Source organism: Hemitrygon akajei, chromosome 23, assembly GCF_048418815.1.
Source record: "Hemitrygon akajei chromosome 23, sHemAka1.3, whole genome shotgun sequence".
NCBI classification, from domain to species: domain Eukaryota; kingdom Metazoa; phylum Chordata; class Chondrichthyes; order Myliobatiformes; family Dasyatidae; genus Hemitrygon; species Hemitrygon akajei.
In genome coordinates this window covers 14,390,810-14,408,129 of record NC_133146.1, presented here as the reverse complement: position 1 = coordinate 14,408,129, position 17,320 = coordinate 14,390,810, and the positions used below count along the sequence as shown (strand labels likewise).

The following is a 17,320-nucleotide window of genomic DNA, read 5'->3' as shown; positions in this document are numbered from 1 at the left end:
GTTGTTAGATATATTTAAAGCGGAGGTTGATAGGTTCTTGATTAGGCAGGGCATCAAAGGTTACTGGGAGAATAGGGTTGAGAGGGATAGTAAATCAGCCGTAATCAAATGGCTGATTAGACATGATGGATCCAATGGTCTAATTCTGCTCCTGTGTCTTATGATCTTACGGTCATATTGATGTGTGATTAGCTGCTTATATGTGACTCTCAGGATAGGTGTGTTGGTGGGCTGTTTGATTAGAGAAAAGCAGGTAATTTCCGATCCATCGCTTCCTGCCTGCGAGAAGTGGGTGGGGAGGGTGGTGAATAGCCAGTCGTGACTTCATTCCACTTTCCTCAATTATATCCAACCACCAGAGGATTGGAAACACGTGTGAGCCCACTGCAGTCACTCAGAGAGGAAGACCAGGCTCTCACCGATATGAGAAGCAGATGCGTTGGAAACGACCCCCCCGGTGGAAGAGGGCTGAGACTGGCGATGGTGATCACTGCAGTGAGACCACCCGACCACAGCGACCAATTAAAGACGGCCCCAGCCCGCGGCTGAGAGAGGAGAGAAAACGCCAGGGCCACCTGCTCGCAATAACTAGCAGGCCAAACCGCCTCATGGTGTTTCAAAGCTGGTCTCAAGCAGAGGCCACCTGCACTGAGTGTCCGCTGGCAATCGATTCCCCCATCTTTTACTGATGACCTAAACCATCGCTCCCCCCCACCACCACAGGTGGTGCGTTTCCATGGCGACAGAGCAACATGCACTGCAACAGTGGATCATGCGAACTGGTTTGATATTGGAAGTTTGGTTGATCGCCGAGCTGGGCAAAATGTCTGCAGACGTTCCGCCTTCAATCGGGAAGCCGTCATCAGTGCGGAGTTGAGGGTGTTGTCTCCTCGGAATCTCGGCTTGTATACTCCTCCCGGGCTCCGGATGGATATCGGTTAGACGTCGTGATATTTCGAACTGGTTTAACTTATTGCGCACTGCAGCCCCTGTCATGGCTCAGTGGGTCACCTTTTGGCTCAGGGGGTCATGGGGTTGAAGACATCGGGGCACAAGGTGCAGGGGAGAGCGCTGCGCTGTCAGAGGTGTTGCCTTCCACACCAGAGGCAAACCAGAGCACCCCAGTGTGTAGGTGTAAAAGATCCTATGGTCACCACTTTGAAAACGAGCTGGGCAAGTTCTCACCACTGTTCCGGCCAGCGAAGTCCCCTAGAAGCAGTGGACCACAGGGTTTCCAGACATAGGAATGGAATTAGGCCTTTCAGCCCATCAAATCTGCTCTGCTATTCCATCATAGCTGAGTAATTTCCCCATGGGGATGAATAAAGTATCTATCTATCTATCTATCTATCTAATTATCCCTCTCAACCTCATCACCTGCCTTCTCCTCGTAACCTTTGTCATCCTGACAAATCAAGAACTGATCAACCTCTGCTTTAATTATACCCAGTGATTTGGCCTCCATGGCAATGAATTCCACAGATTCACTACCCACTGGGCTGAAGAAATTCCTCCTCATCTCCGCTCTAAAGGGCCACCCCAGCACTTTTGAGACTGACTGCTTGCCTCAGCAGTGTCTGTGGAAACAGACTGTGTGCAAATTGGTAGCAGGGCGCTTAGGCTGCGATATGTTTGAAAATAATGCTTTCCTTTGACTTACTTTAGGAATCCCCAAGGATGTGGAATTCAAGCCATTTCTCAATTTGACACTTGAACTGAAGATAAAGGTTAAATTGGAACACAATATAGAACAGTACCACACAGGAACAGACCCTTTGGCCATCATGTCCGCACAGAACATAGAAGTAAGAGAGATATCACAAGAGATGCTGGAAATCCAGAAAACACATATAAAATGCTGGAAGAACTCAGCCGGTCGGGCAGCATTGAGGAAGAGAATAAACAGTTAATGTTTCGGGCCGAGACCTTTTCTCAGAACTGGAAAGGAAGGGGGAGTCTCACCTATATATACCCCTTCCTCATTGTTACATACTCTGTGGGTATCTTGTGACTGTCACATGACCATGATGTAATTGAGTCTCTGCTGGGCATGATGTAATGGTCTTGTGATGGTGGAGTGGTGTAATTTTCCCGCCAGTGAGAGGTCATGTGATGGTTTTCTCAACAGGGTATAAAAGGAGAACCCCTCCCTGTGACGCAGGTCAGTTCATGGTTTAATTCGTCAGTGACTCCGTTCTGCTGCGTATTTGATTTTATGATGCAGTTTCGTTTTAAAAGTGGAGTTTTAATCTCTACTGTAAGAATCGTTGTGCCAGCAGCTCTGAAAAACACTGCCAGTTAAAGTCCAGTCAGAGAGTGAAGAATTATCGAAGTTCGGAAACCTGAAGGTTCGAGAAAAGTTGGTGTTATCCGCGGTAGAACAGGTTCGACCTTATTTGATCCCCATTCGGAAGGAATTAGTAACCTGCGTCCGAGATAGCTCCTGCATTGCTATAAGAGCAGAAAGAGCTGGATGCAGCGTTTTGCCAAGGGAAAGTCAGTGCCTTTAAGCCGTTTTATTTCCTTCATCATAAATCCTTCGGGCAGGGCACATTTTGGCTGTGATCAGCAGTAACGTCACGTCGTAAGAGAATTTATTACTTTAAGGAAAGTCTCTCCTAATTGACTGTGTAAATCATTTGGACTTTTGCATTTACTACTTTTAGGAACTGCGTTCGCATTTCTCGTTTAAGGACTGTTTGAGCTGCCGTATAGCAGCTGATGTCCGGTTAAGTTAGTCGTTTGTTTACTTTTGGGTTTTTTTTTTAGCAGTGTTTAATAAAGGTTTTATTTGTTTATAAGAAAACCTGTCTCAATTCTATATTCATTGTCGCTGTGTATGTGTAACACCATACACGTCCACCTTTATCCTCCCCTAGTTTTGTCTATCACCTACCAGCTTGTACTCCTTTCCCCTATTCCCCTACCTTCTTATTCTGGCTTCTCCCTCCTTTCTTTCCAATCCTGGTAAAGGGTCTCGGCCCTAAATGTTGACCATCAAACAGGACAGCACAGCACGGCCCCTTCAGCCTACAATGTTCTGCCAACCTAGATAACCTACTCCAAAATCAGTTGAAACCTTCCCTCCTATAATCCTCTTCTCTTATACCAAAATAAACTAAATCCGTTCTGCCTCTGATTGGTCCATATCCCTGCATCTTCATCATCATTATGTGTCGGGTCATATGACATAGGTGACCATGATTGTTCTTGGTAAATTTTTTTCTACAGAAGTGGTTTGCCATTGCCTTCTTCTGGGCGGTGTCTTTACAAGACGGGTGACCCCAGTCATTATCAATACTCTTCAGAGATTGTCTGCTTGGCGTCAGTGGTTGCATAATCAGGGCTTGTGATCTGCACCAGCTGCTCCTACGACCATCCACCATCTGCTCCTGTGGCTTCACGTGACCTTGAATGGGGGAGGAGGGTCTAAGCAGGTGCTGCACCTTGCCCAAGGGTGACCTGCAGGGTAACAGAGGGAAGGACTGCCTTACACCTCCTTTGGTAGAGGTGTGTCTCCACCCAATTTCTTTTCTTATACTAAATTAAACTAAATATCTTCTGCATTTACTTGATCCATTTTTCTCATACCAAACTAAACAAGCTACCTCCTGAAGGGTCTCGGCCCAAAACGTCCACTGAACTCTTTTCCATAGATGCTGCCTGGCCTGCTGAGTTCCTCCAGCATTTAGTGTGTGCTAAATGAAATCCTTTCTGCCTCTACATGATCAATATCCCTCCATTCCCTGCATTTTCATCTGTCTGAGGGCAGCATCAATGGTGGAGGAAGAGGTACCCAGTTCTGTGAAGAAGAAGATGAACATCTCTGATGTCTTGAAAAGGAACGCTTCATTCTGGGAACAGATACGGTGGAGACAAAGGAACTGAGAAAAGGGAGTAGCATTTTTACAGAAGACAGGGTGGGAAGAGGTATAGTCAAGATAGCCATGGGAATCAGTAGAGAGAGAGACAGAGAGATCAAGAAAGGGGATTTTTAATTTTAGGAATTTTTGACTTTCCACATATTGATTTGAACTCTCATACTGTAAAAGGACTAGAGGAGATAGAGTTTGTCAAATGTGTTCAGGAAAGCTTCCTTAATCAGTACATAGAAGCCCCAACAAGACAGTGTGAAAACTTGATCTCCTATTAGGGAAAGAGACAGAGCAGGAGACAGAAGTTTGTGTAGAGGAACACCTTGCATCTGGTGATCACAATGTCATTAGCCTCAAAGGAAATAAGGAAAAAGATAGGTCTGGTCTGCGGGTTGAGATTCTAAATTGGAGAAAGGCCAATTTTGATGGTATCAGAAAGAATCTGGCAAGTGTTAATCTGGACAGGTTGTTTTCTGGCAAAGGTGTGCTTGGTAAGCGGGAGATCTTCAAAAGTGAAATTTTGAGAGTACAAAGCTTGAATATGCCTGTCAGAATAAAAGGTAAAGATAACAGGTTTAGGGAACCTTGGTTTTCAAGAGATATTGAGGCCCTGGTTAAGAAAAAAAAGGAGGTGCATAGCAGGTATAGGCAGGTAGGAACAAATGAGGTGCTTATGGAGTGTAAAAAATGCAAGAGAACAGTTAAGAAAGAAATCGGGGGGCTAAAAGATGTCATGGAGTTGCTCTAGCAGACAAGGTGAAGGAGAATCCCAAGGGATTCTGCAGATATGTTAAGAGTAAAAGGACGCAAGAGAAAATTGGTCCTCTGTAAGATCAGAATGGTAATCCATACATGGAGCCAAAAGAGATAGGAGAGGTCCTAAATAATCTTTTTGCATTTATATTTACTCAGGAGATGGACATAGAGTCTATAGAAGTGAGGCAAAGCAGCATCAACTTCATGGACTCTATATAGATTACAGGGTGAGGCGTTTGCATCCATATTCACTCAGGAGATGGAGATAGGGTCTATAGAAGTGTGGTTAAACAGCATCAACTTCGTGGACCCTTTATAAATTACAGAGGAGGAGGTGTTTGCTATCCTGAGACAAATCGGGGTGGATAGATCCCCAGGACCTGACAAGGTGTGCACTCGGACCCTGTTGGAGATAAATGCAGCAATTGCAGGGACCCTAGCAGAGATATTTGAATCACCTTTAGTGACTGGTGAGGTATTGGAGGATAGTCAATGCTGTTTCACTGTTTAAGAAAGGCTATAAAAGTGAACCAGAAAATTATAGGCTGGTGAGCCTGACAGCAGGAGTGGGAAAGTTATTGAAAGGTATTCCAAGGGACTGGGTATATGAGCATTTGAATTGACATGGACTGATTAGGGATAGTCAACATGGCTTTGTGCGTGGTAGGTCGTATCTAATCAATCTTATAGTTTTTTTGAGGAAGTTATCAGGAAAGTTGATGAAGGCAAGCCTGTGGATGTTGTCTACATGGACAAGGCAAGGCATTTGACAAGGTCCTGCATGGGAGGTTTGTTCGGAAGGTTCAACCTGCATGGGAGGTTTGTTGGGAAGGTTCAATCACTCAGCATTCAAGACAAGGTTGTAAATTGGATTAGACATTGGTTTTGTGGGAGAAGCCAGAGAATGGTAGTAGGTGGTTGCCTCTCTGACTGGAGGCCTGTGACCAGTGGAAGGACGCAAGGATCGGTACTGGGTCCTTTGTTAACTATATCAATGATCTGGATGATAATATGATTAACTAGATCAGCAAATTGCCAGATGCCACCAAGATTGGGGGTGTAATAGACAGTGAGGAAGACTATCAGAGCTTGCAGCAGGATCTGCACCAGCTGGAAAAATGGACTGAAAAATGGTAGATGGAATTTAATGCCGACAAGTGTGAGATGTTGCGTTTCGGTAGGACCAACCAGGGTAGGTCTTACACAGTGAATGGTAGGGCACTGAGGAGTGTGGTAGAACAAAGGGATCTGGGAATACAGGTCCATAATTCATTGAAAGTGACATCACAGGAAGATAGGGTTGTTGGCCTTCATAAATCATAGTATTGAGTACAAGAGATAAGATGTTATGTTGAAGTTGTGCAAGTTGTTGGTGATGCTTGATTTGGAGTATTGTGTGCTGCTTTGGTCACCTAACTACAGGAACGATATAAACAAGGTTGAAAGAATACAGAAAAAATTTACATGGATGTTACCAGAACTGGAGCACCTGAGTTATAAGGAAAGATTGAATAGAAGGAATAAAGAAGGAATAAAAATTGACTTTATTCCTTGGAACGTGGAGAATAAGGGGAGATTTAATGGAGGTATACAAAATTATGAGGGCTATAGACAGGGTAAATGCAAGCAGGGTCTTTCCACTGAGGCTGGGTGGGGCTACAACTAGGGGTCATTGGTTAAGGGTAAAAGGGGAAAAGTTTAAGGGGAACTTGAGGGGAAACTTCTTCACTCAGATGGTCATGAGTGGTGCCAGCACAAGTTGTGCATATGAACTCAATTTCAACATTTTAAGAGAAGTTTGGACGGGTACATGGATGGTAGGGGTGTGGAGGTGCAGATTGATGGGAGTAGGTAGGTTAAGTGGTTTGGCATGGACTAAATCAGCCGGCTGTGCTGTATTGTTATGACACTATGAAGGAAACACAGCAGCTAATACGTAGAGAGAGAGTTCCACAAACATTATCGAGATGTTAACAGATAATCTGTGAGGGAGGCATAATTATTGACATAATTGACCCGATTTCTAAATGGACATTGAACACATAAACACTACTTCATTACTTATTTTTATTTCTTTTTTTTTGCACTATTTATTTTAAGTTAACAATTTAATAGCCATATATATACTTAATGTTTTCTCTATATTTTGGTTGCTGTATATTTATTTATCATTTATTTCATTATAGGGCCACTGCAAAGTTAACAAATTTCATAACATATGCCGGTGATATTAAACCTAATTCTGATGCTGAAGTGTTGGGTTAAAGAGCAGATTGACATTTGGACACGGTGGGACATGAATGGTACGCCTGATAGATGTGAGGTTGAGGGTTAAGTGAAGGGAAGACTCAGGGAGACTAGGGTTAGTGGGATAAAGGAGGGGATGCCTCCAAACAACAGGAAGAAAGAGGGTGCGTGTGCGTGTGCGTGTGCGTGTGCGTGTGTGTGTGTGTGTGTGTGTGTGTGTGTGTGTGTATTGTGTGCTGTTTTGGTCACCGAACTACAGGAAAGGTTGAAAGAATACAGAAGAAATTTACATGGATGTTCCAGAACTGAAGCACCTGAGTTATAAGGAAAGATTGAATAGGTTTGGACTTTATTCCTTGGAACGTGGAGAATAAGGGGAGATTTAATGGAGGTATACAAAATACAGAGGGGTTCTGGAACAGGGCCAGTAACATCATGAAGGATCCCATCATGGATTGCTTGCCTCACTCCCATCAGAGAGGAGGCTACGTAGCATCCACGCCAGGAGCACCAGACTCAAAACCAGTTACTTTCCACAATCAGTAAGGAGGGAGATTGAAAATCTGGCTGAGTGGTGTCATAGTCACAACCTCTCACTCAATGCCAGCAAGAGCAAAGAGTTGATTGTTGACTTCAGAAGGAAGAGACCAGAGGTCCATGAGCCAGTCCTCATCAGGGGATCAGAGGTGGAGAGGGTCAGCAACTTTAAATTCCTCAATGTTATCATTTCAGAGGACACGTCCTGGGTCCAGCATGTAAGTGACATTACACTGAAAGCACGGCAGTGCCTCTACTTTCTTAGAAGTTTGCGAAGATTCAGCGTGTTATCTAAAATTTTGACGAACTTCTATAGATAAATAGCGGAGAGTATATTGACTGGTTGCACCATGGCCTGGTATGGAAACACCAATGATTTTGTACAGAAAAGCCTACAAAAGTAATGGATATAGCCCATTCCATCCCAGGTAAAGCCCTGCCCATCAAGGAGCATCTCTATGTGGAGCGCTGTCGCAGGAAAGCAGCATTAATCATCAAGGACCCCTACCATCCAGGCCATGCTGTCTTCACACTGCTGCCATCAGGAAGAAGATACAGGAGTCTCAGACCCCACACCACTAGATTCAGGAACAGTTATTTCCCTCAACCATCAGACTCTTGAACCAGAGAAGATAACTTCACTCCGGCCATCACTGAACTGTTCCCACAACCTATGGACTCACTTTCAAGGACTCTTCACCTCATGTTCTCGACATTTATTGCTTATTTATTTACATTATTATTGTTATTCCTTGTTTCCCCTTTCTTTTTGTATTTGCATAGTTCATTGCTGTTATGGTCTGTACGTTGGTTGTTTGTCCGTCCTGGGTGAAGTCTTTCATTGATTCTATTGTGTTTCTTGTATGTCTGTGATTGCTTGCAAAAAAGTCAGTTTCAGGGTAGTACACTGTGTGCACTTTGATAATACATTTATTTGAATTTTGGACTATGGTCCAGCCTGTAACTCACTCCAACGGATGTTTTATTCTAACTGTAAATGCTCAGATTTATTAGATCCTACCCTGTAACTCACTCCCTATTATCTGTTATTCTGATGAACGGTCTTCGCCTGAAAAATCAATTCTTCATTCCTCTCCGTAGATGCTGCCTGACCTTCTGAGTTCTTGCAGTATTCTGTGTGTGTTACGTTGGAACATCTGCAGAACCTCTCGTGTGTCTGTAATCCTGTGTACACCCTCCCAAAACCCTCAGTCAGATCCCAGCTTGTAGCTCACAGAAAGATAGCTGTCATCTATAAATAAATCCCGAAACCACTTGATTAGATTCAAGCCTGTAGGTCTGGTATCCAGTATTCTGTATATATATAACTCACTCCTGGGTAATTATTATTCAGTGCATTACTTTTCTACTGACTAGTGCGGCCAGTTCAAATCATTCCTCCAACATTTGTGGCTCATTACTGTCTTGTTTAAACAAGCTACGTAAAGGTCCAATGTGCTAACTGAATCCATACGAGACCAGCCTTTATTGCATCCATATTTTCCTCTATGTTTAATGAAGAAAATCCCTGGAAAGGGAATCTGTCAGAATTCGTCAGGAACTTGCACATTTTAAATTGAAAATAAATTTTTAAAATTGCACACTTCCTTCTTTTCCTGCCTGGGAAAATATCTCACTGCAGTCCCACAGTCCATCTGCTTGAGAAGGTGGAACCTCTTTCCTGCCACCTCCACTTTGCCGGTTCACTACTTCTCTGGGGCCTGACACCAGGTTCAGGGTGCACCCTGCATCCCACCCCAGGTCCTCGCCCAAGCCCTCCCTTCCGCACAACCTCTGCCCCCTCCATTCTACCCAAGCTCGCTTAGCTGAAGAGGGACAAGCAACCTTCAAATAACACACCATAAGACCATAACACATAGGAGCTGAAGTAAACCATTCAGCCCATCGAGTCTGCTCTGCATTTCCATCATGGCTAAAATATCATCCCCCTCCAACGCACTCTCCTTCTTCTCCCTAACTAATTAAGAACTTATCAACCTCCACTTGAAATATGACTTGGCCTCCTCAGCCACCTATGACAATGAATTCTTCAGATTCACCACCCTGTGGCTGAACAGATTCCTCTTCATCTCTGCCCTAATGGTATGTCCTTCTATTCTGGACACACTGATGCTCTAAGACACACTCACACACACACACACACACACACACACACACACACACACACACACACACACACACACACACACACACACACACACACACACACACACACACTCACACGTTGTGGCACACACATTGAGTCATACAGCACAGAAACAGGACTTTTAATCCAACTTATCTATGCCAACCAAGATCCACATCTAAGTTAGTCCCACAAAGTGCACTACAGATGCTGTGGTCAAATCAAGATGTACAAAAAAGCTGGATGAACTCAGCAGGTCGAGCAGCATCTGTTGAAAGGAGCAGTCAACATTTCGGGTCGAGACCCTTCGTCAGGACTAAAGAAGGAGGGGGCAGGGGCCCTATAAATAAGGTGGGGGGAGGGTGGAAAACCAATCAGAGGAAAGATCAAGGGGTGGGGGAGGGGAAGCAGGGAGGGGATAGGCCGGAGAGGTGAAGAAGGAATCTAAGGGGAAAGCACGATGGGTAGTAGAAGAAGGCAGAGTCATGAGAGAGGTGATAGGCAGCTGGAAGAGGAGACAGAGTGAAGGTGGGATGGGGGAAGGGAGAGGGAGGGAATTACTGGAAGTTGGAGAATTCGATGTTCATCCCAAGGGGCTGGAGACCACCCAGATGGTATATGAGATGTTGTTCCTCCAACCTGAGTTTGGCCTCATCATGGCAGTAGAGGAGGCCATGTATGGACATATCCGAATGGGAATGTGAAGGAGAGTTGAAGTGAGTGGCAACCGGGAGATCCTGTCTGTTGTGGCGGACTATTCTAGCTGCCTATCACCTCTCATGACTCTGCCTTCTTCTACTACTCATAGTGCTTTCCCCTTAGATTCCTTCTTCACCTCTCCTGCCTATCCCCTCCCTGCTTCCCCTCCCCCACCCCTTGATCTTTCCTCTGATTGGTTTTCCACCCTCCCCCCACCTTCTTTATAGGGCCCCTGCCCCCTCCTTCTTTAGTCCTGACAAAGGGTCTCGACCTGAAACGTTGACTGCTCCTTTCAACGGATGCTGCCCGACCTGCTGAGTTCATCCAGCTTTTTTGTACGTCTAAGTTAGTCCCATTGGCCAATATCACTTTAAACTTTTCCTATGCAGATGACACAAAGGTTGGAGGTGCTGGTGATAACGTAGAAGGCGATCATAGGTTACAACAGGACTTTGAGAGGATGCTGAGCTGGGCTGAGAAGCGGCAGATGGAGTTCAACCCAGGAAAGTGTGAAGTGGTTCATTTTGGAATGTTCAATTTGAAGAAAGACTGCAGAGACAATGGCAAGATTCCTAACAGCGTGGAGAAACAGAGGCTTCTTGAAGTCCACGTCCATAGACCCCTCAAAGTTACCATGCAAGTTGATAAGGTTGTTAAGAAGGCGTGTGGTATGCTAGCCTTTATTAGTCAGGGGATTGAGTTCAAGAACTTTAAGGTAATGTTGCAGTTCTATAAAACTGTGTTTAGACCACTCCTGGAGTATTGTGTTGGGTTATGATCGCCTCATTATAGGAATGATGTAAAAGGTTTAGAGAGGTTGCAGAGGAGATGCTGCCTGGACTACAGAACAACACTTATGAGGAGAGGCTAAGCGAGCTCGGGCTATCATCTTTGGAGCAAAGGAGGAAGAGAGGTGACTTGATAGAGGTGTGTAAGATGATAAACTGAGTGGATGGACAGTCAGTGCCTTTTTCCCAGAGTGGAATTGGATAAAATGAGGGGGGCCATAAATTTAAGGCAATAGGACATCTATGTGTGGAGCCAAAAGAGTTGGGGGAGATTCTGAACAATTTCTTTTCTTCGGTATTCACTAAGGAGAAGGATATTGAATTGTGTAAGGCAAAGGTAACAAGTAGGGAAGTTATGGAAACTGTAACGATTAAAGAGGAGGAAGTGCTGGCGCTTTTAAGGAATATAAAAGTGGATAAATCTCCAGGTCCTGACAGGATATTCCCTAGGACCTTGAGGGAGGTTAGTGTAGAAATAGCAGGGGCTCTGACAGAAATATTTCATATGTCATTAGAAACAGGGATGGTGCCGGAAGATTGGCGTGCTGCTCATGTGGTTCCATTGTTTAAAAAGGGTTCTAAGAGTAAACTTAGCAATTATAGGCCTGTCAGTTTGACGTCAGTGGTGGGAAAATTAATGGAAAGTATTCTTAGAGATGGTATATATAATTATCTGGATAGACAGGGTCTGATTAGGAACAGTTAACATGGATTTGTGCGTGGAAGGTCATGTTTGACAAATCTTATTGAACTTTTTGAAGAGGTTACTAGGAAAGTTGACGAGGGTAAATCAGTGGATGTTGTCTATTTGGACTTCAGTAAGGCCTTTGACAAGGATCTGCATGGAGGGTTAGTTAGGAAGGTTCAATCGTTAGGTATTAATATTGAAGTAGTAAAATAGATTCAACAGTGGCTGGATGGGAGATGGCAGAGAGTAGTGGTGGATAACTGCTTGTCAGGTTGGAGGCCGGTGACTAGTGGTGTGCCTCAGGGATCTGTACTGGGTCCAATGTTGTTTGTCATATACATTAATGATCTGGATGATGGGGTGGTAAATTGGATTAGTAAGTATGCAGATGATACTAAGATAGGTGGCGTTGTGGATAATGAAGTAGGTTTTCAAAGCTTGCAGAGAGATTTAGGCCAGTTAGAAGAGTGGGCTGAACGATGGCAGGTGGAGTTTAATGCTGATAAGTGTGAGGTGCTACATTTTGGTAGGAATAATCCAAATAGGACATACATGGTAGATGGTAGGGCATTGAAGAATGCAGTAGAACAGAGTGATCTAGGAATAATAGTGCATAGTTCCCTGAAGGTGGAATCTCATGTGGATAGGGTGGTGAAGAAAGCTTTTAGTATGCTGGCCTTTATAAATCAGAGCATTGAGTATAGGAGTTGGGATGTAATGTCAAAATTGTACAAGGCATTGGTAAGGCCAAATTTGAAGTAATGTGTACAGTTCTGGTCACCAAATTATAGGAAAGATGTCAACAAAATAGAGAGAGTACAGAGGAGATTTACTAGAATGTTACCTGGGTTTCAGCACCTAAGTTACAGAGAAAGGTTGAACAAGTTAGGTCTTTATTCTTTTGAGCGTAGAAGGTTGAGGGGGGACTTGATAGAGGTATTTAAAATTATGAGGGGGATAGATAGAGTTGACGTGGATAGGCTTTTTCCATTGAGAGTAGGGGAGATTCAAACAAGAGGACATGAATTGAGAGTTAAGGGGTAAAAGTTTAGGGGTAACACGAGGGGGAATTTCTTTACTCAAAGGCTGGTAGCTGTGTGGAACGAGCTTCCTGTAGAAGTGGTAGAAGCAGGTTCGATATTGTCATTTAAAGTAAAATTGGACAGGTATATGGACAGGAAAGGAATGGAGGGTTATGGGCTGAGGGCAGATCGGTGGGACTAGGTGAGAGTAAGCGTTCGGCACGGACTGTGCTGTAATTGTTATATGGTTATATGGAAGGAAGTATAGGGTGGATATCAGAGGAAGTTTTTTTAACCCAGAGATTGTTAAGATCACGGAACATCCTGGTAGAGGCTGATACAATAGAGACATTTAAGAGATTCTTATATAGGCAAGTGGATGAAAGTAAAATGGAGGGTTATGTGACCGGGAAGGGTTAGATTCATCGTGGAGTAGGTTTATATAGGTCAGCATAATATCGTGGGATGAAGAGCCTGTACTGTGCTGTACTGTTCTGTGTACACACACACACGCACGCACGCACGCACGCACGCACGCACGCACGCACGCACGCACGCACGCACGCACGCACACACGCACACACACACACACACACACACACACACACACACACACACACACACACACACACACACACACACACACACACACACACACACACACACACACACACAGACCCCGCAGGACTTGGCTGCTTTGCATGCTTTCATATGAGCATTTGCACCAACCCTGTCTGACCCGCAGCGCCTCTTCAGACGCACGCTGCACAGCAGTGACCAACCTCACATCTTGTGGTCGTGGAGGAATTAGTTCTGCCTGATTAACAAAAACTAATTGTTTACTGTTCTGTGAAAGCATCCTGTCAGTTGCTCTTTGTCCGTGCAGCTCTGTTTAAAACATGCTGTGGATCTGAGACTGGTAACTAAGTATGCCTCTGCCGGAGGAGAATTGGAGAGGGGAAAGAGTGAGAGGGAGAAGTGTGACACATCCTCACCAGCACACCATACAACAGTAGAGCTGCTGATTACACCCCTTAAAGAGGCTGTAAGAGGCGAAAAGCGAGATGAAGCTTCATGAAGCTCCCATGCATGCTGTGCTTACCTCAGGAACAGGAGATGGCCATTTAGCCTATCAAGTCTGCCTGATCTTGTGGTGAGGTTTGATCAATCTGTGTTCATCCTCAATACGACCATAAGACACAAGAGCAAAATTAGGACACTTAGCCCATCAGGTCTGCTCTGCCAATCCATCATGCCTGAGTTATTATCCCTCTCAACCCCATGTGTCTTCTGGTCTTAAATTCTCCTGCCTTCTCCCTGTAACGTTTAACACCTTTACTAATCAAGAACCTATCAACCTCCGCTTTAAATATACCAAATGACTTGGCCTCCGCAGCCATCTGTGGCAATGAATTCCAGAGACTCACCACCCCCTGGCTAAAAAAAAAATCCTCCTCATCTCTCTTCTAAAGGGACATCCTTGTATTCTAAAAGCTGTGCCCTCTGGTCCAAGACTCACCCACCCACTCCTCTCCACATCCACTCTAAGACTTCCAATATTCAATAGGTTTCAGTGAGATCCCCCCTCATTCTTAATTCCAGCGAGTACAGGTACAAAGCCAACAAACACTCCTCATATCATTCCTGGGATCGCTGTCTTCAACCTCCAAAGCCAGCATATCTTTTCTTAGATACAGGGGCCAAAACTGCTCACAATATCTGGTCTGACCAACGCCTTATGAGCCCTCTACATTACATCCTTGTTTTATACTCTAGTCCTTTTGAAATGAATGGTAATGTTGCATTTCCCTCCCTTACTACTGACTCAACCCGCAAATTACCCTTTAGAGGATCCTCCTCCCTACCACACACATTGGCGGCCTTCGAAATCTACTTACCATCGATGGACCCTCACATCTTCCCCCAACGTCTGCATTTCCTCACCTTTTTTTTCTGAATGGCCTGGCTCCAGATTTCAAGTCTTGCCACCTTGTTTTGTGTCTTTCTCCATGTCTAAAACCCCCAAATCCATCTGTCAAATCACCCTTTAAACTTATGCACTTCTTATGACATTTACATTGTAAATTCATGCTGGTATTTACGAGGGGTAATTGATAAGTTCGTGGCCTAAGATAGAAGGAGTCAATTTTAGAAAACCTAGCACATTTATTTTTCAACATAGTCCCCTCCTACATTTACATACTTAGTCCAGCGGTCGTGGAGCATACGGATCTTGGATCTCCAGGAAGTGTCCACAGATGGGTGATTGATAAGTTCGTGGTCTAAGGTAGAAGGAGATGAGTTATACAGCTCTCATTACATGCACATGCAGTTCAGCTCTTTGAGTGATTATGCAGAAAATCTGAAGTTAATAACTCATCAGGGTGATTGATAAGTTTGTGGCCTAAGGTAGAAGGAGATGAGTTATGAACTTCAAGCTTTCTGCATAATCACTCTAAGGGTTGACCTGCACGTACATGTAACGAGAGCTGTATAACTCATCTCCTTCTACCTTAGACCACAAACTTATCAATCACCCCTGCTGTTTACACTTTCTGGAGGTCCAAGATCCGTATGCTCCACGACCGCTGGACTAAGTGTGTATATGTAGGAGGGGACTATGTTGAAAAATAAATGTGCCAGGTTTTCTAAAATTGACTCCTTCTACCTTAGGCCACGAACATATCAATTACCCCTCGTATGTATTTATGCACATTTTATTCCGGATCCATACCCTCACCTCAAACTTCCTTTTAAATAATTTTTTATTCTTTCTAATTGTTGAATATTGTTTTTTTTGCACGTTGCATTGACCAACACACCACAGCAAATTTCTAATGCTTGTAAATGTATATGGCGAGTAAAGTTGACCCTTGACCCTTGACATATGTCCGTGAGAATAAGCTGAGTCTGATTCTGATGCAGATTTTTAGATATTGAGGGAATCAAGGTGCAGGGAAATGGTGCTGAGCGGAGGGAACAGGCAGAATTGTACTGAGTATTAGGTGGGTCATGAGGAGCTGAATGACCCATTGCTCCTTTGTCTGTTCTGAGTAGAACTGGGAGACCTGAAAGACAAGCTTTGCAACCTCACGGGATCAATGTTGACACTATAGGGAGTCAGGGGTGGTGCACCAGAGACGTGGGGACTCCGGACTGCCCTCTTCTTGCAGGCCCCTCCATTGGCTACTCACATTTCAGTGACGGTCTCGGGCAGGTTGGCTGGGATGGCGGTCAGCCCCTTCCCACGGCAGTCGACGATGCTGTTGCTGCAGGTGCACATGGCAGGGCAAGATCCCGAGGCCAGGCCACATGACTGCAGCCGAGAGCTGTCCGACTGACCTGCGGGCAGGTGAAGGCAGAAGGGTTAACCGCAGCCAAGCCTGGACGAGAGATGAACCCATATACGCGTGACATCGGTGGCGCCAGCCTCCCTCCATTTACTCCATCTACTCTTTCCACTGCCTCAGCCAACATAATCAGTTCCCCTCCCACCCCAACCATTCGCTCTTCTCCCTCTTCACACCAGGCAGGAGAAAACTACCACCAGGCCAAAGGACAGATTCTATCCCACTGTTTTCGGACTATTAAACATACCTCTTGTATGCTAAAAAGATGAACCTTCAATATCTCAAACCATCTCACTGCAGCCCTTGCACCTTGTTGTCTACCTGCACTGCACTCTCTGTAAATGTAACATTACACTTTACATTCTGCTTTCCTTTTAGACGGTAAGGCATCGCAGTTAGATGAATTCTTTGCAGCTCTATCGATTGCAATCTGGGTTCAGTTCCTGCCGCAGTCTATAAGGAGTTTGCACGTTCTCCCCGTGACTGCGTTGGTGTCCTCTGGGTGCTCCAGATTCCTCCGAGGGTCTAAAGACGTACGGGCTAGTAAGTTGTGGGCATGATACGTTGGCACCGGAAGCATAGTGATAATTGTGGACAGCCCCCAGCACTGTGGTTGTTAATGCAACGATGTATTTCATTGTATGCTTCGATGTTTTGATGTACACCTCTCTTTAAACTTTCCCCCGTAACTACATACACTCAGTGGCCACTTTATTAGGTACACCTGTACACCAGCTCGTTAATGCAAATATTAATCAGCAACTCAATGCATAAAAGCATGCAGACGAGGTCAAGAGGTTCAGTTGTTGTTCAGACCAAACGTCGGAATAGGGAGAAAATGTAATCAAAGTGACTTTGATGGTGGATTGATAGTTGGTGCCAGACAGGGAGGTTTGAGTATCTCAGAAACGGCTGATCTCTTGGGATTTTCACGCACATATTTTTCACACAGAATGGTGTGAAAAATAAGAAGTATCCAGTAGGTGACAGATCTATGGGTGAAAATGCCTTGTCAGAGGTCAGAGGAGAATGGCCAAAATGGTTCAAGCCGACAAGAAGGCGACAGTAACTCAAATAACCGCTTTACAGCAGTGGTGTGCAGAATAGCATCTCTGAACCTGCAACAAGGTGAACCTTGAAGTGGATGGGCTACAGCAGCAGAGGATCACATCGGGTTTCACTCCTATACCTAATAATGTGGCCACTCAGTAT

The 17,320-nt window shown here is 44.7% G+C and overlaps 1 protein-coding gene across 3 annotated transcripts in view; it reads right to left on the bottom strand.

The window, feature by feature from the left end:
* Positions 1 to 17,320, bottom strand: part of LOC140715178 (slit homolog 1 protein-like) — a 322,282-nt gene that overhangs the window by 178,299 nt on the left and 126,663 nt on the right. For all 3 annotated transcript variants that reach the window (XM_073026998.1, XM_073026997.1, XM_073026996.1), the window contains exon 10: positions 15,953 to 16,100. In XM_073026998.1, coding sequence (XP_072883099.1) covers positions 15,953 to 16,100 — 148 coding nt within the window. The remainder of the gene's footprint in view (positions 1 to 15,952; positions 16,101 to 17,320) is intronic.